The sequence below is a fragment of the Leuciscus leuciscus genome (genome assembly GCF_965113295.1).
Source record: "Leuciscus leuciscus genome assembly, chromosome: 6".
In the NCBI taxonomy this organism is placed as follows: domain Eukaryota; kingdom Metazoa; phylum Chordata; class Actinopteri; order Cypriniformes; family Leuciscidae; genus Leuciscus; species Leuciscus leuciscus.
This window is the reverse complement of record NC_138730.1, coordinates 22,099,359-22,122,761: the sequence shown is the minus strand read 5'-3', so window position 1 is coordinate 22,122,761 and position 23,403 is coordinate 22,099,359. Positions and strand designations below refer to the sequence as shown.

At 37.5% G+C, this 23,403-nt stretch overlaps 1 protein-coding gene across 1 annotated transcript; it reads left to right on the top strand.

Moving 5' to 3' along the window:
- Nucleotides 1–6,021: 6,021 nt before the first annotated feature.
- Nucleotides 6,022–23,188, top strand: tfa (transferrin-a). Its single transcript, XM_082172171.1, has 17 exons — nucleotides 6,022–6,177; nucleotides 6,264–6,415; nucleotides 6,512–6,614; nucleotides 12,560–12,742; nucleotides 15,928–16,054; nucleotides 16,140–16,195; nucleotides 16,283–16,443; nucleotides 16,609–16,756; nucleotides 17,935–18,083; nucleotides 21,389–21,485; nucleotides 21,595–21,615; nucleotides 21,739–21,897; nucleotides 22,010–22,160; nucleotides 22,262–22,329; nucleotides 22,433–22,620; nucleotides 22,852–23,014; nucleotides 23,142–23,188. Exons 1-17 carry the CDS (start codon nucleotides 6,141–6,143, stop codon nucleotides 23,171–23,173), a joined length of 1,995 nt encoding a protein of 664 aa, XP_082028297.1. The 5' UTR covers nucleotides 6,022–6,140; the 3' UTR covers nucleotides 23,174–23,188.
- The last annotated feature ends 215 nt before the right edge of the window (nucleotides 23,189–23,403 follow it).

The window sequence follows — 23,403 nt, the reverse complement described above, 5'->3', positions numbered from 1 at the left end:
ATACTGATAGGAACAATTAAATACCACACAATGCTTGCCATTATGTTCCACAAGATGGTGGGGAATATACCAGGATTCGTCACTGAGATTAATCTCATTTAACTTCAGTTTCTTAACACATCCAGCTTCAATGAGTTTCTGAATCTTTCTCATAAATAGCTGCTTGATCTGGATCCTTAGCTAGCTGTCTCTCCATTCGACGCAAAGCCGGCATTACTGCCTCTTGAGATGCTTTAAGGACTGGTGCATTCTCAACTCGAAGTAAAGGAGTCACATATCTTTTGATTCCGTTGATTTCTTCAAGCTTTGTTTTCTCGTCTAGACACTCGAGAGCTTTCTTATCTTGTTTAGACCGCAGAGCATGCTTTGGAGTCTGAGAGAAAGGAATTACATCAACTTGCCATAACTTCTCCACATCTTTATACAACTGATCCATGGAGAGAGATGCCTGGAAGAAACACTGAGCCGTGGAATTAGTCTTCTCACCCAAGGAAGGAGGTCCATGTAATGCCCATCCCAGTCGAGTATGCAAAGCAGCTGGACTTCCAGGAGGACCAAAACGTACTCGCTCTTTGGAGCAAAGAAGGTGAGGATGATCAGCTCCCACTAGTAACAAAGGTTTAACTCTCTGAAACTCCTCCAGAGGGAGGCCTCTTAGATGTTGGTAGCGTCTCTGTAGGACTTGCACAGGATAAGTCTGTTCAGGTAAGTCAATCATTTGAGCAGTAAATGCACCTTGTATCTGGTATTGACTTTGCTTGTGAGAAGCTGGAGATATGGTGAAGGAAACCGTTGCACCTTCAATTTTCTCGGTGTCTTGCCGAATGGTTCGAAGAACCAATGATTCTGCCGCCCCATGAAGACCTAAACTCTCTGCTGCAGAAGACATGAGCATAGTTCTCTCAGAACCGTCATCTAGGATGGCATACGTCTCCAGAGTCTTTCCTTTGTGGCTCAGAACTACCTTCACAATTTTCAGAAGAACAGAGTTCGGACCACTTGATCGGCTCAAATAAAATATCCTAGAATCTGGTTTGCGAACATTTACTTCATGCAGTACTCCTAAGTGACGATCTTGACACAATGGACATTTTCCTCTTAAGTCACACTTAGATGATCTATGGGCCCAACCACATCTCCAACAACGATTATTGTCAACAATCCATTTCCGTTTGGCTGCCGTATCAAAGCTTTGAAATTCAGGACAATGACTGAGATGATCATTACTGCCACAGCTTGCACATGATGGTTTAAGGCCCTCCTTCTTGCCGTGTCGCTGAATTTCGTAGTTTGCAGTTTCAGTGTTCTTTCTTTGAGTGGAATTAACTCCCTGACTTATGCCATGAAGAAAAGTAGCTGTGTGATATTGGGATTTGGTAGGCCTTGCTTCCCTTACCTGGTACTTTATACTTTTAGATTGTTCAAACACTTGGGTAGCTAGATTCTGACAATCTGCTTCCTCTTCCAACCAAACTGAAAAATTCACCAAGTTATAGGACTGGTCTGGTCAGGTGGTTTTGGCATATCTTGCAAAACTAGCAACCTGATGTGATGGAAGTTTACTGAGTAACTGATGGACATGTGATGCACAAGATAATTCCTTTGCTCCTTCTTCATGATCCCAGGATTGAAGCATTCCCACAAGAGCTTGAACTCGTACAGCAAAGTCTTTCAATACGGGCTGACCTGGAAGGATGTAGAGCTGGCATACTTGTGTGGGGCACATTCACGGGTGAATGAATAGACATATGCTGGTTAGGTACCATCATTTGCATTCCAATTGGGGAAAGTGCAGTTATTTGATTCACATCTCTTTGCTGCCCCTGAGGTGCTGATGCAGTGGTTATAACTCTAGGTATCCAAGGATTCTGATGGGGCATGATGGAAGGATTATCTTGCTGCGGTACAGTTCTAGTTGTCTGCTGTTCTAAAGAAGTTTGATGTGAATGACCAAGAGAAGCATAAGTAAATCCAGCTGATAAATCTCTAGGAGGCAATGTTGCAACCCTGGAAGGAACTGGTTGAACATTTTGGAAATGAGATGGATAGAATACTGGATAAGGAAAATCAGGTAGATCTGGAGGCCTTAACAATCCTCCATTTGGAGGGAAGGTTGGCCAACTTGGAGGCATCCACGGAAGACCAGGCATACAAAATGCATTTCCCTGCATTTGATCAGGCGGCCAAAGGCTTTGATCCCTTCCTACTTGCTGATCACAGGGATAAAAACTGGGATTCATTTGATGATGACTTACTGAAGATGAAAGACCATTACGTTGTTGCTGAGTTAAGCCTTCACCCATTACATTTGGATGCATTAAAGGTTGTGACCTGAGGTTATCTGGGAGAGGAACTGAGAGCCTAACAGGTGGACATGGATCAGAAAGCTGCTGGTGTTGTCTCTGATGGCCCTCTAGTGGTGGCTGCTGAGGAAGTAGGCATTGAAGAGGTAGGTGGCACATACTGAGATGAAGGCAAAGTATTTTGTCTCTGAACTCTTGGTGGTGTAGAAAGCACATTATCCTGCTTGGTTTGATGTCGTCGCACACATTCACTCAACTCATCCACAATAGAATCTCTGGCGTTCATCTCATCTTGCTGGTTTGCTTGTATGGGGATATGAACAGGGGATGCTTGAATAGAACTGCATTCAGAACCAGTAGAAAATGAAGAACTTCTTTTCCTTTGCATATCCTTCATCATGTGTCCCACATCCAACAACATTCCTTTCATTTGTTTAATATCCTCAGACAAAGACTTCACCTCATTTTGAGTAGCAGTAATGGAAGCTCCATGTGATGCAACCAAATGGCTCAAATCTTCGGGCTGGTGTGACAATTGTCCAACTGGATGCATTGAAGGATTTAACTGAGTCATCATATAATCTTTGTGCCATCTTGGAGGTTTTACAATCCTTGATGAACGTTTAGGTTTCACACAGTCATCCTCAGTCTCCATTCCAGTAGCCTCTCCGGCTCGAAGGACCATGTAGGAATTTAGCAGAAATTCTAGGCTGATTTGGCTGTTGCTACTGGAATGGTGGGTCCATTAAAACTCATTCAGTCATCAAGTACTTTTCCCAGTTTATTTGTGGTGACATAGGCCTATAGGAGTAGACATTTCACAGATGGCAGTGATGGTAATTGTTGGTTTCTAAAAACCCATAAACAAAACCATTAATAAATACAAACACAATTGCAAATCTTAAATCATACATATGAAATCAGCTTTAACAATCAAATGATTATAACATTAAAGAGCTACTAAACATAACTAGAGTTCAATACATCATATCAAACACATAATCCTTTAAACTAAACAATCAAAAAGGAAACTTACATGGTCAACAACGCAACAATTCCACACAAGCCATGTCTGAACAACAGCTTTTGGTTCAAACAAGTGGAGACTGAAACATAATTAGTAAGGGGCCACAGGTGCTCTTTATCAAGACTCAGTCAGCCAATCAGATCACAGCAGGATTTTCTACAGTCACATTTATTTTTCGGTAGCTATTAATACCGAATACCAATGGAGCTTTGTCATATTATGTGATCACAGGGTAATAGGCCTATGCATTTGTAAGGAAAAACTATAGGATCTCCAACATTATTGGGTATTACAGTTAATAGTAGGCTAATAAGAATAAAGATAAGCATGTATCAGACAATGACAATATTTTATACAAAACGAAACCATCAACACAGTCCAGCATCAGACAACAGCAGCGCAGAATGTTGACATGGGTGTCGACGCTTGATAGGCAGAACACTCTCCCAGACGGTCCAACATCGTACTGGTTCTATCACCTGCAGACGCGTAATAATCTTCGGAAACACTACCATTCTCTGTCCATGCTCCACTTCATCTGCTAGTGAATTTAACGCTCGTAACAGCTCTGCCGCCGCCCTGTTTCCTTCCAACACCTCAAAATACGCACCAAAGCCTGTTTACCTGTTGCCGAGGTAACGGGCACGTGATCGGCTCAGAATGCATTTTCAAATTGCACATTGAATTTTGCTACATTCATTGCGTGACACTTAATGGAAATGCAATCGCAAGTGTCTTAACTGTGAGTGTAAATGCAATTAAGAAAAAATTACATTTAAATTACAATTTTGCCACAGTTTTTGCTTGAACAGGTTAAACATATCTAATCATTTCTGTAATACATTTAAATTTTGCAACTTATAAAGCGTTAAAATGTATTCAATTTACATATTAAAACTAGTGTATGAAATAGAAAATGTAAATTATATAATTGAATTTTCATTTTGCACCAAACATTGCACAAATGTATGGGGAAATTTAAATTTAAAATCAGAAATGCATTGCCATTTTACATATTGCATTGTCATTTTGCATATTACATTTAAAATTGAATATTGCTACACATAAGCTTCCATATGTAATAGGCTACAAGCAATGTAGCCCGACTACGCCTCCCAATTAAAGAGCTGGGACTCTATTAAAGTAACCGTATCTTTTACTTGCAAGTTCTTTTAGTTTGGTGGGAGCAACACAACAGAATTACCCAAACAACAGTTTCAATATAAACAAATATTTATTACAATCTCTGATTACAAGGATAAAAGGAAAAAGGCGCGCCGTGCACTCACGCACTCTCTCACTCAATTTAAAAGCTGGACATCGGGAAAAAAAACACATTCACAAATCCACTGGAAGTCCGTAGTTAGGCACCCACAGTCCATAAGCGTTTCCTAACGCAAGTCCGTCTCGCACCAAGCAGCGGCGTCTACACAGCAGGCCACCTGTCAATCACTCGTTCGCACCAACACAACACTCACACAAACAGAAAAAGAAAGAGCCGCCAGTATCTCCACAGTAGATAAACAGCATAAACACAACACCACACTAGGAAAGCTATCAATCGTGCAATACTCAGTTAGATCACTGCAATTCGTGAATAGATAGAATATGAGAGTAGGCCTAGTATGACTACAGTAGACAGACTGGAACTCCTCAATTTAGGTGAGACAGATCTTAACTTCGGACGAGGCAAGGCACACAACTTAACACAGGGCGTCTCTCACCAATAAACTGGGAACAGACGAATCAAATTCCCAGTATTGTTAGACAGTGCTCCACAACGCCACCAGCCCAAGACAGACGAAGCCGAGCTCCGGGCAGCACAGCGGAGGACAACAGCGATCTGTAGCGCAGCAGAGGCGGCAGCAGTCCAGCGCAGATGAGAACGGCAGCAATCCCAGCGCAGCAGAGAACGGCAGCAGCGAACGGCAGCAATCCCAGCGCAGCAGAGGCGGCAGCAGTCCAGCGCAGATGAGAACGGCAGCAAATCCCAGCGCAGCAGAGAAAAGACGAAGATACCAGCAGCCACCGAATTATCAGCAGGACCGTCACTCAACCGAAATTCAGCTTGAACACGAGCAGACAATAATTCATGCAACATTCGGAGCAGTGAAATAAAAACAATCGCGACTATACCATCCAGTAATAAAACGTGTGGGGAACAGCGCTGCACAACAGAGTTCACGGGATCACAGACACGCTGTTTTCAGTTCCTTCGCCTTTTTGAACCGTCTGTGATTTGACATGGCAATTACCAACAGCTGTCCATCTACTAATCAGCTGTGATCCGGACTCCCCGGAAAATACGGGAGCGTTACCCCACATTCTAAATCATGGTCAACAGTCACAAAAATAAAACGTACATCAATAAACAAATCACAAAAGAACACCAAAAAGGAAAAAGGAAAAAGGAAAACAACGGTGCCAAATACACACAAAAACACACGTAATAAAATAGACCATAGTCTCTCCATATGACACATATGACACATAATTGTACCGTTCTACTATTTATTTATATAAAAGAGAAAGCTATTGTTTATTTTTTAAATTGTTAATAAATGTTCAACATTAACATTAGCTGCACCAGGGAATTTCCATGAAAAAAGAAAAAAGAAAATGGCCACTTTGCAAATGTGAACTGGCTCACTGCATGCACAAGCAGATATTGAGAAATCATGAGCAAACGATGATGATGATGATGATAATGATGATGATGATGACCCAACCCACTAGTGCTTCCAGACCTCCTATAAAAAGCATGTTCTCTCCTGTCTCTTCCTACCAGAAATCCCTGGTGACGGCCTAATATGAACATCCTGCTCATCTCATTGCTGGGCTGCCTTGGTAATTCTCATCTTTGATATTGTTGTTATTTTCATCTTCAGTTCTTATTTAATCATTGTGTTTATCACTGATTGTTTTCTTTGCAGTTGTGGCACTGCCCTCAGCCAGTGCTCAGAAAGTCAAATGGTGTGTGACAACACAGAAAGAGCTGGATAAATGCAAACACCTTGTAACCAAATCAGCAGATCTTGAGTGTGTTCTCCAGCCTTCTATAACTGACTGCATAAAGATCATCGAGGTAATAAAACGTGTATTATTTTACCTCACTCACCCTTGGGGGTTTTGTTCAGTCTAAACTATAGCATTTTCCATAAATTGAATATATAATTCACAGAAAGGTGAAGCAGATGCTGCAACTGCTGATGGAGAACATGTTTACTTCGGTGGACTCAAACCTTATGAACTCCGTCCTATCATTGCAGAGAAATCTAAAACCGGTAAATATTTTATTGTGGTGTTGATGAAGAGAATATATATATACACACACAAATGTTTTTTTTATTTTTCATGAAATAATTATTATAATTCATAATTCATTGTGTTCAATGAATTAGATTTTGAACATCTTCATTTATCATCATAACCTATAGACCAGTTGAGTATTTTATTTCAATCTAAATACAAGGTTTATGACTAATTGACAATCAATTGAATTAAAAATATAAGTAAAAAGATGTAGCCTATTGTGTAATTCAGATGGATCATTAACAATGAGCAATGCATTTGTTACACTGTTTATTCATTTTTGTTAACGTTACTTCACACTGTAAAGCCTGACATATGAAACGATAGTCAGAAAAAAAAATTAATGCAAGAGTTTAAAGAATTCTAGACAAAATATTTAAAAAATCTAAAACATCTTATGTGTTTTTTGTGGAGCATCATATTTGATACATCAGGAGAATATGGAGCTCATACTTGAGGAAAAAAGTGCAGTAGCTGATGTTAATATGTAAGAAGAAATTTCGATAGCTTTTAAAGTAAATCAGTGAGATCTTTATAACAACACACACACACACACACACACACACACACACACACACACACACACACACACACACACACACACACACGTAATTATGTAATCTGCTTATTGTGAGCCTAAATGACTAAATTGGTATTCAATCATTATCAGGCTGACTTGCCACCAACTACTGGTGGTTTTTTATATATTGAAAGTAGTGTTTCATGTTGTCGCTTCACATTTAATAGCCTCTTAGAATTAAATTGCTATGCAAATTCACAGTGCCTCCTTTGAGCTGCATTAGACAGTGTGTAATGTACATCTAAATGCAGGGTCAGATGCTGCTTCTGTGCCACCTATACTGCAAAGCTGGGAGTTTGTTAATCAGACAGCCTAAAGCCTCTTACGTTGTTGATTTATATTTCAAACAATAATTCAACATTTGCTCGCAATGTTTTTCTTACAAAAAACCTCATCATTCTGCAGGACAATTGTCTATTACAGTATACAACACAGATAGAAGGGTGTCAACAAATCTGTGGTGATATACAACACGCTTTAAGAAAAGTTTATTTCCGTCACACTGTAAAGTGTTTTTAGATATTACATATACCAAAGATTTTACATATAAACTGGGTCAGCATAATTACAGTTAGTACCATGGGAAGTAGGGGTGCTGAGCGTGACCCCTGGCGTGGAGCCCATGAAGAAATATGGTTGGGGATAAAAGTTCACACAAACAAAACCAAAAAACTGTGGTGTTTTGCCTATATAGGCATACATATTACGTGTGTTTGTTTGTCTGTATTATAAAATACCCATATTATAACAAATAAATAACATTTGGAAATTGCCCTTTAAAACGAAGGCTCAGTTTGTGGTTCACAATGATTTGATTAAAACCAACAAAAACAATAAAACAAAGACAAAGTCACTTATATTAAACTTTTTTATTTTATTTATGTTTTTGTTAACAGAAGTTATCTTGCGCCTTTAATTGCCTCGATCTGCTATTGTCCTGTCAATCATCTGTCTCATTCTCGCGGGTCGCGGCTATGATTACAGCTTCAGTAAAAATTTATTTCACCACCATTGGTACCCACCCTCAGCCGATTGGCATTACAGTATTTGCAATCACCATCCCGTGGCAAAACGGAGCGTCTAACAGAAAAGTTCTGACTGCTGACTAAACATTGGTCAGTGAGCGTCTCCCGCTTGGCGCTGTCAGCAGATTTAACTCCGCACAGCTAAATAAAACAGGCTGGTGGCAGACTAATAATTAATATTTCTGATGTAAATATTCTGTGAAACGTGTAAAGTTGCACAGAAGAAAGCCCAATAGGACCTGCCCTGTAGCCATAGTAGAGGACTATTATTTTGTTGAGCAGACCTGACCTGAGCGACAACTGATGACGTCACATGCTCAGATTTGCTTGACCAATCGGCGGAAGGGGGCGTGTCAGGCCGCCCACATGTGGAAAACGAATTTTGAAGTCATTTATTCGTTTTTTGCCTGTGAACTAAAAAACGAAAACTCAAGCCGAAATCTTGTTTTTTCGGGTTTTTTTAAAAAAACGAAAAAACGAATAAAGGGGCCGTTTTCTCGTTTCTGCTTGTTTCATTTCAAATTGGAAAATAAACTATCAAAACGTACACGGACCACACACACACACACACACACACACACACAAACAAACAAACAAACAAACAAAAAAACAAATCAGACAGACAATAGAATGTAGTAGATCAGGGGTTTTCAAACTTTTTGTGTGTGTGGACCACTATTTGTAATCAAGAATTTTCGCGGACCACCTCATAATACACATAATAAAATATGTCTACAGTACACAGAGTCCTACCTGAATTAATCTGCACCTCTAAATAGGCTTACTAGCTCTAAAACTATCATTGGTCATCACATCAGTACAACAGGCTTGTTAAAAGAAAGTTTACTGCACACAACGGCTGCCACATATTTTATTTATTTATTTAGGCTACTCAAGCGCCCGAGGGCATAATCAGGTTCATTTGAACAACAGGCTTATTTCCATAGCAATGGAGTATGAAATCTATACAGAACACTGGAATATAGTCAACATTTCAAAACCTTTGGCGATTTTAGGGGATTATTAATCTTCAGAGTTTTAGTTTTACAAGTCCTCAAAAAGTACCTAGGTTTGAGTTTGTCCACTTAACAGCACATCTGGAAAACATTTCAGAAACGCGAGATCAAGAAACTAACTGGAAATTAAAATAATAACAGGCCTTATTAATCCGTGTATCATTCGTTCAGTCGTTTTCTGAATTAATATTGAATATAGAAAAATGAGAAAACGGTTCCTTTTTTATTTTTTCATTTTTTACAAAAAAACGAAAACCAAGAATTCAGCTGGATTTCTCGTTTTTCGTTCCCATTTAGAAAAATGAATAAACAGCTTGAATATTCGATTTCTACACGTGGGCGGAAATTAAACTCCCCTTTCCTCTGATTTGTCAGCCGAAGATCAAACTGTTCCGTCATCAGTTCTGCACAGCAGAATAAGAGTCCTCCGTTGTGCGGATTCTTAACGTATTTATTGCAACTACATTTAATATTTTTCTCATCAAACCACCAGACTAACGAATGTCTCGACACAACCCGTACCGGGGAATAGACTAGATAGGGCTTTCTTCTGTGTATATAAATTCACCTACGCTTTGCATCAGCTGGCTATATGGGCAGGGTAAATGACGGCTGTTAGCCTATCATTGTCGCCCTCGCCCAGTAATTAAAATACATTTTATATATATATATATATATATATTATATATATATTTATATATATATATATATATATATATATATATATATATATATATATATATAAATCAATATAATTAGTTGTAAATTAAATATTTTTAACACTAATACAAAAAGAAAAGAATAATGCATTGACTATAATTGGCCTATATTAACGTTAACTTATAAAATGTCATTCAGACTGACTAGCCTATCTAACAACTGGAGAAGTTTTATGATGTAGGCCTTGTGTTTTATTAAAATGTATTATAATTTATATCTCTAGGATTCGCGCATGTGCGTGGCGCGCCGGGTCATGTTGAGAGGGAAACGCGCGCGTCACATCGTTGTAAAAAAAAAGCATATTCATAAATAGTGTAAAAGACCGGTAAATAAAATACAACATTAACATTATAAACACTATTAATAACATAATATGCGTATTTTAACGAGAAACTGAAACTGTACAGAGCAGACGTTGGTTTCGGGCATCTCTCATTCGTCCAGTAGCCTATCCATATTTGCAATGTAACATTTGGATGCTAATTAATAATGTAAAGAAGGCTTCGTACTTCATTTGAGTCCCAATATACACGTAAATCAGCATCTCCACAGCAAGGGAAATTAGTTTGGAATGTCAACAGACCAATTAAGCAGAATAACGTTTTATATGTTTGGTTGACTGTTTTATTTTAATAACGAACAGGCTGCGACACCCGACATCACTTGGATGTGTTGCTCAACGGGGGATTTAATAGGGATTTTATATGCCTATTTGTGTACTTTCAAAATGACTACAACATATCATGCCTTTGAAATTATTATATAAGAATAATTATTATTATAAATGATTAGGCTATTATATTCTTTCTGGCGCACACCAAAAATTAACCAAAATAGCCTACAGCCAATAGCCTTCTTGGCGCGCCTATATATTTTTGAAGGTCAACATTAAGATTAATCACAGCGTGCTTCATGTTAAAAAAAAAAACCCGTGACTTGACTTTACAATCCGGAAAATAGCAAATTATTTCACGGACCCCCTGGCACTTGAGAACTCCTGGTCTACACAGAAGAAAGCCCCATCTAGTCTATTCCCCGGTACGGGTTGTGTCGAGACATTCGTTAGTCTGGTGGTTTGATGAGAAAAAGTTTAAATGTAGTTGCAATAAATGCGTTAAGAATCCGCACAACGGAGGACTCTTATTCTGCTGTGCAGAACTGATGACGGAACAGTTTGATCTTCGGCTGACAAATCAGAGGAAATGGGCGTTTAATTCCCGCCCACGTGTAGAAATCGAATATTCAAGCTGTTTATTCATTTTTCTAACTGAGAACGAAAAACGAAAAATCCAGCTGAATTCTTGTTTTTCGTTTTTTGCAAAAAATGAAAAAACGAAAAAGGAACCGTTTTCAAAATGTTCTACTTTCAGTATTAATTCAAAAAACGACTGAACGAATGATACACGGATTCTTATTCATTCCATTTATAAACATTTCGTTACTGCAGATGCCTAACTGTGCGTTCACACCGGACGCGAATAGCGCGTCAAATTCGAAAAGGGATCATAAGTCAAATTCGCGCCTACCGCGTCTAGTGATACGCTTGACCACTTTGTATCAATTCGCGCGTCGAGAGCAAAATTGACGCGCGTAAAAACAAAAGTTTGAAGCGAAATTTCGTCCGGTGTGAACGCACCATTAAGGCTATGCGTGTGATGTGATAATGAGAACATATTTGCCTCTGCCCTTTTCTCTTCAGAGAACCTGTTGCTATCCACCGAACCAATGTTGTGGTTCTAACGGCACTGAGCTTGAATGTCAAGGCCGAACACCACTAGGCTATTTTAGTAATCACACAATAACTTGACAATTTAATTAAAAGGTTATATCAATATAGGCCTACATATTATTCTTTTATTTTTTTTAATGGGAATTTCCTGGTAAAATTAAGGTAAAAAAAAAATTTATTTTATTTTTTGCCTTTCCACGGACCACCTGCAGTACCCTCACGGACCACTAGTGGTCCGCGGACCACAGTTTGGGAATAGCTGTATAGTAGTAGATTGTGTTCAAGAGGTTTTTCAGCACAGTTTTGAGCATGTTGATTTAAATACCTTAGAAATTTGCATATCAAATATGATTCAGTTGGCTTTATAGAGGTAATAAAATGCAATTCATTGTTAGTTCATGTTTGCTCAGGTCCACTAAATAATATGAACAGACACAACTTTTGAATTTAATAATGCATTAGTATATTAACTATTAAATATTAACTGAGATTAATGAATGCTTTAGACATATTTTTAATTGTTAATTCATGTTACTAATATAGTTAATGTTAACAAATGGAATCTTATTGTAAAGTGTTACCAATATTTGATTTAGTATTTCACATTAATGACACTTTTTCAAATAAATAATAATGACACAATGATGTTCATGGTTTTCATTTGTGCTATAACAACTATGTTAGCAAATGTTTCCATTTGTTTCCTTTCATAATATATTGTATAATGCGTCATCTTCCTGTACATGCTGAAATCCTTTCTAAACATGTTTCAGTTTAGCAGTGAGTGATTTCTGTCAGATGTGTTTTTGAGTCGGTTCCCCTCCTCTCTGCTTCACTTCTTCTCTAGAGCCCTGTTATGCTGTAGCTGTGGTAAAGCGTGGCACTCAATTCACCATTAAAGATCTCAAGGGAAAGACTTCCTGCCACGGTCATTATCAATCGCCTGGAGGCTGGAATTTACCTATTGGACGACTGGTTAGAGACAGGATAATTGACTGGGATGGTCCTGATGACATGCCTCTTGAGAAGGGTAAGTTTGGCTCTATTTGGAGATGTGGATTATTATTATATGGCTCTCTGAAATACTGGCATTTAGTGGCCTGGTATTTCCTGATATTGACCGTTGTCCATGGCAACGCTGTATATCAGTCCACTCATCCATGCGACTGAAACCAGCAGCACTTACTGTATGTGACTCTCGTATCACACCACAGACTCTCGTTTCACAAAACTGCCGCCATCTTGAGTCTCATGTATCTATTGTTCTAACAATAGCCTTTAGAGGGCTTCATTATGCTGTAATATTGGTGCAGTGTTCATCTTGTTGCTAGACCAATTTTTTTTTCTCAGAGACCGCTTTTAAAATAATATACTGGAAAAATTATAAAATAATTAAAAACTCAAATCAATATTTTATCATTTATTTAGGCGAGTAGTCAAGCTGGGATAATAACAGTAAAAAATTAAATATAAACATTAGATGAAAAACTTAAACTTTAAAAAGCTTAAACAAAAATGTGAAATGTTGCCTTGGCAACTAACTGAAAAAAAAAAAAAGTTGAAGTTCTAAAATACTAACAAAAAGTGAAATAAAATTTTATTACAGTTTTTTCTGAATTGCTAAAACACATTTCTTGAAACCATCACTCACTTTCTCAAAACCTTAAACACAAAACCAAATTTTCAAACCACATTCAGAGAACATCTGACTCTTCTGGCAAAATCAAACAATGCTCTCAGATCATACACACAGCGTGTCAATATTATAAACACTACAGATGTACACACTACATCAAAAATGGAGAACACAGAATCCAAAGCATGCAGTTTACAGAAAAAATATTTTTAAAGAAAATTATTTATTATATTGTAACAAAGTAAACAAATTTTGCAATTACCGGTACGTAAAAAAGTATAGTAATGACAACTTACAGTAGTAAGGTGAATAAATTGTATACTGTATGCACTACAAGTATAGTATTGTACTGAATATTGAATAGTATTGAATGTCTGTATATTCAGCAGCACTGTGAAAATACTGTGTAAAAGCCAAAAAGGTTACAGTAAAAAACTCTAAATGAAAAGTAGGGCTGGGCGGTATGACGGTATATATCGTTACCGCGGTAGAAAATGTCAACCGTAACAGATTTTTTCATTCCGTGATACCGCGACATGTAAATAAGTGGGCGTGGTTAACTCACATGCTGCGTGCGAGAGACTGAGACACTGAGATTTGTCAAAGAAACATGGAGAAAGCAGATCAAGAGGATCCACAAAGGAATTACGTTTTCTAAAGGGTTGTTGTTAAAGTGATATTTTTTCGGGGGGAAAGGCGCAGCAGTCAACTAGAGCAGTGCGGCACCCGTAGGCTGCAGTTTAGAGGAGTACACGATCGCAGCGGGGAAAGCATGAAGCTTACTTGACAACAACAGAACAGTTCATATATCAATATCGTAACGAATAGAAATAACCTTAAATAATGTATAGTTATCATCTTTCTGTCTCTTATGTATAGTTACTTTTTAAACATGAAACTCGCATTCAGTATACAGAGCGGTTGCCGTCAATGCCGTGGTAATGAACAACCTGCAAATGTGTAATCCTGTATCTGAGGCAAAATTACTAAATATGCAGCGCGAGTTATATATTTCTAATTCCAAACAATTGGCCACTGAAACAGCTGATAAAATCTTGCTTCGATTCAATGCGTGATTACAACTTGTCACTCAAATTAACCGATCGCATTTTACTGATGCAAAAGACGCGCGCGTGCACACGAACTGAGAGGGAGCGCGGTGTGTCGGTGTTCACCGAGCTATGTAAAATAATGACGCGGTTACAACAAGGTATGTGTATAATTTACAATACTTAGTCAACACTAACAGTAGCTGCTGTTCAGTTTTCATACTGCTGTTCTCCTAGTCACTTATGAACTTGACGCTTCTGAACATCGCTTGGTTAAAGCTTAGGTGACGGGTTGCCAGATATCACAAAAAGAACAAAACAAGCCCTTTACAGTAAAAGCAGACATGGCAAAAATGTACCGGGAAACCATTTAAACATAACTAGTATTTATCTATTCAGTTCAATATAAAATATTCAGATATTATAAACTGATTGATGAAGTAAAGCAATAACATGAGATTGAAAAATTATTCAGCAACACTTTATTTAAAGTTGAATTGCACCTATAAGTTGTATTTAATATCAATAAGTTGGGGAAGTTCATCTAAAAGTTGATGAGAGTGTTTTGTTTGCTATATTATAATTAAAAATAGTTTACCAAATAAATAATTTACCAAATAAAAGAAAAAGAAAATTCAAACAAAGTGAAGTACTTTTCATTTCTAAAGTATTTGGGTTTATTTATTATACAAAGCCCTTTTTGTCGATTTTTCGAGAACAACTACAACTATAAATAACTATATCGTGAAATATATCGTTACCGTGAAATAAAATTAGTCATACCGTGAAACCGAATTTTGGTCATACCGCCCACCCCTAATGAAAAGCATGTTACAGTACACTAAGGTCAGTGAGAGAGATTGATTCTGCTTCAGCATCATGTCTTCATGTTGGTCCGGCCGGAGGAGTTTCTCCACATCTCAGACAATGTCATCTCTGCAGGCAAAGGGAAAAACCCTAAAGCCAGATCCAGCCTTGACAACACTGTCCGCACCTTGCTCGTTCTCGAGTCGTCCTCATCCTCTTCCTTCTCTCCCTCTTATATTGTTTCCATTGTTTTGGTATCAACATTCAGAGTAAATTTTGGGACTCTGAACTGACTTGTATTATGTACAGTTTGTTTGGCCACATCATTAGAAATAAATGTGAACAATTTTGAGTCGTTGTGTGTAAACGATGACAACTGTGTTGTAGTTGTGTTTAACTTTCGCCTGCCTGTGTTTAGCGTTTTGAAACAAAAGTGCATTACAGTGCAAAATGTGTTTTAGTGAGTGAGAATGCGTTTAGAGTTTTGAAAAAAGAGTGCATGAGATTTGCAAACAGTGTTTTAACTACCTGAACTTGTTTAATGTTTTACAGAAAGAGTGATTTATTCGACAAATTTGTTTAGGCTATTGAGAATTTGGTTCAGAGAATGGGGTTTAGTGTTTTAGCACTTCAGAAAAACTGTAAATGTGATTTTTGGTTATGTGAATTGTTTTGTAATTCATGTATAACTGAATAATGGGGCACTTTTTTTGTGTTCTCCAGCTGTGTCACAGTTCTTCTTGCGCAGTTGTGTTCCTAACATATCAAAAACCACATACCCAAACCTGTGCTCAGCTTGCCTGGGTACCTGCAGCTGCGCATTGATTTTTCCTTGCCGAGCAGGCTTCCAGTATGAGCCTTCCACACTAATACACTCATATTTCCATTGTCTTCTCTCTGTATAAACAACAATATAACTCATGCATTCTTTCCAGGTGCATGAAAAGGGGTGATGGGGACGTTGCCTTTATTTGCCATAGTGGAATCCCAGGTGAGTTATATATTTTCTGCAAAATCTAAAATATTATCCAATGTCACCAAACCATTAGAGATAATCTGTCTAATCTGAATTATTCAGAAAGTGAGAGACAGGACTACCAGCTGTTGTGCATGGACGGCACTAGGAAAGAAGTTGAGCAGTACAAGGACTGTCACTTCGGCAAACAGCCCGCCCGTGCTGTCATCGCCCACAAGGATGCTGATACACAGCGCATTTATACAAACCTTACAAAGGTTCCGGTATGTCATTGCAATAGATGCTGCATCAGTAACTTTTCATTTCACCATACTACATTATTACTAAAGAAAGACTCTGTCATTGTTTTAAGAAAGTGAGAAATATTGATCTAAATCTTTCACCCTATAATTCAGGAGACAATGAAAGCCTCTTGTTGTGTTCAACAGCATTCAGATCTTTTCTCTTCTGATGCTTTTGGGGTTAAAGACCTGATATTCTCAGACTCTGCAACTGGCCTGGTGGAGCTCCCAAAGAGCACAGACTCCTTCCTCTACCTGAAACAAGATTATTATGAGGCCATGCATGCCCTTAAAGGTGACACAATTATACCAAAAATACATGTGAATGTATACAGTGTGCCTAAAAAAAAGTATTGGGACAATGAAGCCACACATAAACATGCATTAAACAACATTTATTTTAATTATTGAGCATTCATTGAAGTGAAAAGAAATTTTCATCAATTACTTACCCTCATGTAGATTTAAACCCGCAAGACTTTTGTTCATCTTCGGAACACAAATGAAGGTGTTTTTAATGAAATCTGAGAGATTTCTGTCCGTCCATTGACACTTTGACACTTCAAAAAGTTCATAAAGAGATCGACAAATTAATCCATATGATCTTTTTCTGAAGAGACATGATCGCTTTATAAGATGAACCGATTGAATTTAGGCTTTTATTCACATATAGACATTGATCAGCGAACATAAACAAGCTCAAATGTACTTGCTTGACATGTGAGAATGAACCTCATTGGTTCTTGCTGAAGCTCAAACGTGCTGCCTGCGTAACACATGAGAATGAACCTCATTGGTTCTCACACGTCAAGCGAAGGACAAAACAGCTAGATTCATATTTATTAGTTTTACGATCTCTTTATGAACTATTTGAATCGTCAAAGTGGTAGTTGCGTAGGCTGTCAATGGAGGGACATAAATCTCTCAGATTTCATTAAAATATCTTCATTTATGTTTCAAAGATGAACTAAAGTCTTATGGATTTCGAACGACATGAGGGTGAGTAAATGATGACAAAATTTTCATTTTGGGGTGAACTAACCCTTTAAATGCTAAAAATAAACTTTATTTAGGATTTTTGGTTACACTTATTTTAAAGTGTCTTTGTTACACTGTAATTAAACATTTAAGTACTTATTATAGGGTTAGGATTATGGTTTGGTTTGGTTTAGGGTTAGTTGCATGTAATTATGCATAATTTATAGTTATTACTAGAATAACTATATGTAATTATATAACAATGACACTGTAAAATAAAGTGTTACCACATTTTTTGTGTGAACTTTATGTGTACTATCTGCACACACACTAAAAAGTGAGTTCTGAGAAATGCTCTAGCATCATGTGTTTGCAGATGCCCCATTTTAAGGCTGACGTAGGTGTCAAGCACTTTTGGGGCCTTGAGTTTGTAGTTCTTGACATTTACTTGAAAAGCATGATTGTATATTGTATATATGTATAATTTCTCATCAGTTGGGAGCCCGCCAGCACCAGCTCTGGACCGTAAAATTCAATGGTGTACTATTAGCCACGCAGAGCAACAGAAGTGTGACAGTTTACAGATTCCTTGTTTGGAGTGCAGAAGGTCATCATCTGTGGAAGAGTGCATCCAGAAAGTCATGGTATTGTTGGGTCACATGAGTGCTGAGGTTGATGTCAATCATCTTTACTTGCTTATGGAATGCCAAGTCTGCCAATATTAAAAATAAATAAATACACAAAGAAATGTAAAAAAGAAAAAAGAAATAAATAAAAATATAAATAAATATACATAGAAAAGCAAAAAAACGAAAATAAATAATTATTTATACATTTATTTCCTTATTTATGTATATATTTATTTTTTTCCATATTTATTTATTTATTATTTTATTTATTTATACATTTATTCATTTATACATTTATTTATTTATACATTTATTTTTTTTTACATTTATTTATTTATACATTTATGTATTTATACATTTATTTATTTATTCATTTATTTCTTCCTACATTTCTTCCTGCATAGGGTAATGAGGAGGGCGTGGTTTACCTCAGACATAGCAATCGAGCTCAGAGTAAGCGAAGGCGAAGGGTTGAGGCCACAGTGACACCCTGTGGCGAAATACAATAAGTATCACTCACTGACGTTGATACGGTCTGTGACTGCGAGGTATATGGTCAGAATCCTAAATCTTACTGTGTGACATGGATAGGCTACTCTTTATTCCGGACATGGCAGTAGAACATCGTTTGGTCTGGATTTGTAAAATGTCCTGGGCTAACAAACATGAAACAGGGACTCTGAAACGGAATTGATATTTTCCATTTTTCGGTCAGAACTCACAGAAAGGAAGCAGGGCACATATAGGCTACAGTGAAGTCGACGCAAGCATATTGACCAATGCTTTTGAAACGAGACCATTGCATTTGAATGTAGCCTAATTTCCAAAAACAATACTGACAGCAACAGAAACCAGGGCCGCGGGAAGAGGTTTTAGGTTGTGGGTGCTCACCACTTTTGAATAAGAAACAATATCAAGACTATAAAACTCGTTAAAAAACGTGCACACACTCCAACCACCTGCCTGCACATTACATTTTTGACTTTATTGATTCTGCTTTTATTCGTAATGCAATGGACCGGTCAATGGGACATAAATGAATCCTTAAAGGATGGGACTTTATGGGACATTTGCACAAAAATAATACATAACTTACCGTAGCCTATTTTATAAGTCGCTCCGGAGACGCATATCAGTCAAAAAATGCGCCACGAGGAAGAAAAAAAAATATATAGCCTAAGTCGCACTGGACTTTTTTTTTTTTGTTTTTTTGTTTTTTACAAAAAAAAAAAAGTTACAGACAGTTCTCCGCTACGGACGTGAGCGCTCTAAAGCAGTACTAAAAGAATGTTTTAAAACTTTCACAGAGACCTCAAACTGAAAGCACAAAGCCTGTCTTTACATTTAATTTCGTTTTGTATTAATTGTATCTTAATTTTAATCGATGTTTCATCAAAAAATTGTCTGATTTTATTAAATAAGAAGGCTATTAGAAAATAGATAATCAGGACACGGAGGCGCTGGCGAACCTGAAGCTCGTCTCATAATGAACCGAAACTCAGCGTAGGCCTATAAGGTAGGCTAGCCTATTGCCTCACAGACCTGAGACATATAGATAGCTTGAAATGTCTACTTTTAAGCAGAACAATTCAAAACGAAAGAAAACAGACTACGCTGCTTATTTTTTATGTCAGTGTCGGCTAGACAGATGAAGTTGACGACTCGCGATCTTCGCAGCGCCAGAGAGAAATGCACATTTCATACGAATTACATAAGCAGCGCAGTCTGTTTTCTTTCGTTTTGAATTGTTCTGCTTAAAAGTAGACATTTCAAGCTATCTATATGTCTCAGGTCTGTGAGGCAATAGGCTACCTTATAGGCCTACGCTGAGTTTCATTATGAGACGAGCTCCAGGTTCGCCAGCGCCTCCGTGTCCTGATTATCTATTTTCTAATAGCCTATATTTAGCTACTTCTTATTAAATTCATCAAAATTTGTTGATGAAACATCGATTAAAATTAAGATACAATTAATACAAAACGAAATTAAATGTAAAGACAGGCTTTGTGCTTTCAGTTTGAGGTCTCTGTGAAAGTTTTAAAACATTCTTTTAGTGCCGCTTTAGAGCGCTCACGTCCGTAGCGGAGGTCTGTAACTTTTTTTTGTGTGAAATAACATTTTTTTTTTTTTAAAAGCAACTTAGTCCAGTGCGACTTAGGCTATATTTTTATTTTTCTTCCTCGTGGCGCATTTTTTTACTGATATGCGTCTCCGGAGCGACTTATAAAATAGGCTACGGTAAGTTATTTATTATTGCAAATGTCCCATAAAGTCCCATCCTTTAAGGATTCATTTATGTCCCATTGACCGGTCCATTGCATTACGAATAAAAGCAGAATCAATAAAGTCAAAAATGTAATGTGCAGGCAGGTGGTTGGAGTGTGTGCACGTTTTTTGACGAGTTTTATAGTCTTGATATTGTTTCTTATTCAAAAGTGGTGAGCACCCACAACCTAAAACCTCTTCCCGCGGCCCTGGTTTCTGTTGCTGTCAGTATTGTTTTTGGAAATTAGGCTACATTCAAATGCAATGGTCTCGTTTCAAAAGCATTGGTCAATATGCTTGCGTCGACTTCACTGTAGCCTATATGTGCCCTGCTTCCTTTCTGTGAGTTCTGACCGAAAAATGGAAAATATCAATTCCGTTTCAGAGTCCCTGTTTCATGTTTGTTAGCCCAGGACATTTTACAAATCCAGACCAAACGATGTTCTACTGCCATGTCCGGAATAAAGAGTAGCCTATCCATGTCACACAGTAAGATTTAGGATTCTGACCATATACCTCGCAGTCACAGACCGTATCAACGTCAGTGAGTGATACTTATTGTATTTCGCCACAGGGTGTCACTGTGGCCTCAACCCTTCGCCTTCGCTTACTCTGAGCTCGATTGCTATGTCTGAGGTAAACCACGCCCTCCTCATTACCCTATGCAGGAAGAAATGTAGGAAGAAATAAATGAAGAAATAAATAAATGTATAAATACATAAATGTATAAATAAATAAATGTAAAAATAAATAAATGTATAAATAAATAAATGTATAAATGAATAAATGTATAAATAAATAAAAGAATAAATAAATAAATATGGAAAAAAATAAATATATACATAAATAAGGAAATAAATGTATAAATAATTATTTATTTTCGTTTTTTTGCTTTTCTATGTATATTTATTTATATTTTTATTTATTTCTTTTTTCTTTTTTACATTTCTTTGTATATTTATTTATGTATTTATTTCTTTTTAATATTGGCAGACTTGGCATTCCATACTTGCTGTCCACCTGTAGGTTAATATTCTGTTTTATTTTCACTAAAGCGCAGAGAAGCAGATGCCTTTGCAGTTGATAGTGGCCAGGTATATATTGCTGGAAAGTGCGGTCTAGTTCCAGTCATGGCTGAGCAGTATATTCAACGTAAGTATGAACACTACTTCATATTTCATGAATCAATTCATAAGAAACCTATTAGTCAGAACTTACATGTTTGATGAAATCTAAAATGTTATTCTCTCCTTCCTTGCAGAAAGCTGTCCCGATAGTGCAGGCAAGTATTACATACTTCCACTTTTGTGAAGCTCTAGTCTGCATTTTCTCATCAGTTGTCTGACAACAGTTTTCTATACTTGATCCGATAATCCTGCAATGAACATTTCTGTGATGTGCACAGAGGCCTCAAGTTACCATGTTGTGGCGGTTGTGCGTAAGGGCTCGGGTGTAACGTGGAGTAAACTAGAAGGGAAAAAGTCCTGCCACACTGGCCTGAACCAAAATGCTTGGAAAGTCCCAGATTCAGTCATATGTGGCAAAAAACCGGACTGTACCCTATGTGAGTATCACTGAGTGTGTATTCTCAGCTGGTTAATTCATGTTTTCTATTGATTCTTTCAGATTTAGTTCATGTAATTGCATAAAAGGACTATTTTGTCTTCATTTCTCAGACAAATTCTTCAGTAAAGGCTGCGCTCCTGGTGCTGATCCTGCATCAAACATGTGTCAACTGTGTAAAGGAAGTGTAAAGGAAGTTGGAGATGAGAGCAAGTGCAAAGCCTCTTCTGCAGAGATCTATTATGGCTATGATGGGGCTTTCAGGTATGGACCGGACTAGAATGGAAAGGGAAATATGTTTTTTAGATCTGTATGCTGACTCCAATCCATAATCTAAATACACCATAATCTCACTCCTCTTGTAGGTGTCTTGCAGAAAAAGCTGGTGATGTTGCTTTTATCAAGCACACTACTGTTGGGGATTACACAGATGGTTAGTGTGGTTTACGTCGATTAATAAAGCTTCACACTTTTCATAGTGTCACATTTTTAAATATGGATTTTTCTGGTCTGGTTCCTTCTCTATATCTACTTAGGCAATGGGCCAGAATGGGCTAAGCAACTGAAGTCAGAAGAATTTGAACTGATCTGCCCTGAATCACCTGAGAGAACATTCAAATACTCCGAATTTGCTGCATGTAAACTTGCCAGTGTGCCGGCTCATGCTGTGGTCACTAGGGAAGATGTACGCGATGATGTGGTGTCCATTCTGGACGCGGTTCAAGTGAGTTCATTGCAGTTCTGTGTAGATTTTCCTGTGGATCTCATTTTTCCTCTTTCACAGATTCTGCATTTTATCTTTCGTGATGTTGAAACTAGCACAGGTAGGAGATGTCATGTAAATCTCCGGTCCTGTTCACGTTTTATTTACTTGTATTTAAAGCAGCATCTTTTGTGTTACTAGACCTGTTTTGAAATTTTGTCTTATCGTTAAATTCTCTCCCCCATGTTTTAGACATGTTCAGACAAACTGTTCAAGTCAGAGGGTGAAAGAAACCTCCTTTTCTCTGATTCCACTAAATGCCTTCAAAAATCTACTAAATCCCTGGAGGAATTCCTGACTAAACCGTACATGGACATGATTGAAAAGACCTTCGAGACTGGCCAGGGTGCACCAGGTATAGAATATGTCTATGATTTCCTACAATGATTTTGTTAAAAATGTGAAGATTTTATAGCTGTGTCTTGTTGCTTTTGACTTATAAAATGATGCCCACTTATTTATTCTAATGTTTTTCTTCACAGATCTGGTGAAGGCATGCACTTTGGATAGTTGAGTTCCTAAAAGAAATTCACATCAACTTCAGGCCATATGAGCTTTGTCTGACATGTTTCCCCAACTAAGAATCTACATCTCTGAATCACTCTATTTCTCCTTATAAGTTACCAGTATGAGAGAAACATGATGTTCATATGTTGCAGTAGTGTCATTATAAATGATCAAACACAAGGGTAGCATTGCTGGTAAATCTCACACTCAAGAACAGAGATTGATGTGATTAAAAAA

Coding starts and splice junctions, on each gene's coding strand:
- tfa (XM_082172171.1), top strand. CDS start 6,141: ATGAACATCCTGCTCATCTCATTGCTGGGCTGCCTTG. Junction 6,178..6,263: donor CTCATTGCTGGGCTGCCTTG/GTAATTCTCATC, acceptor TTTTCTTTGCAG/TTGTGGCACTGCCCTCAGCC. Junction 22,330..22,432: donor TGTTGGGGATTACACAGATG/GTTAGTGTGGTT, acceptor ATATCTACTTAG/GCAATGGGCCAGAATGGGCT.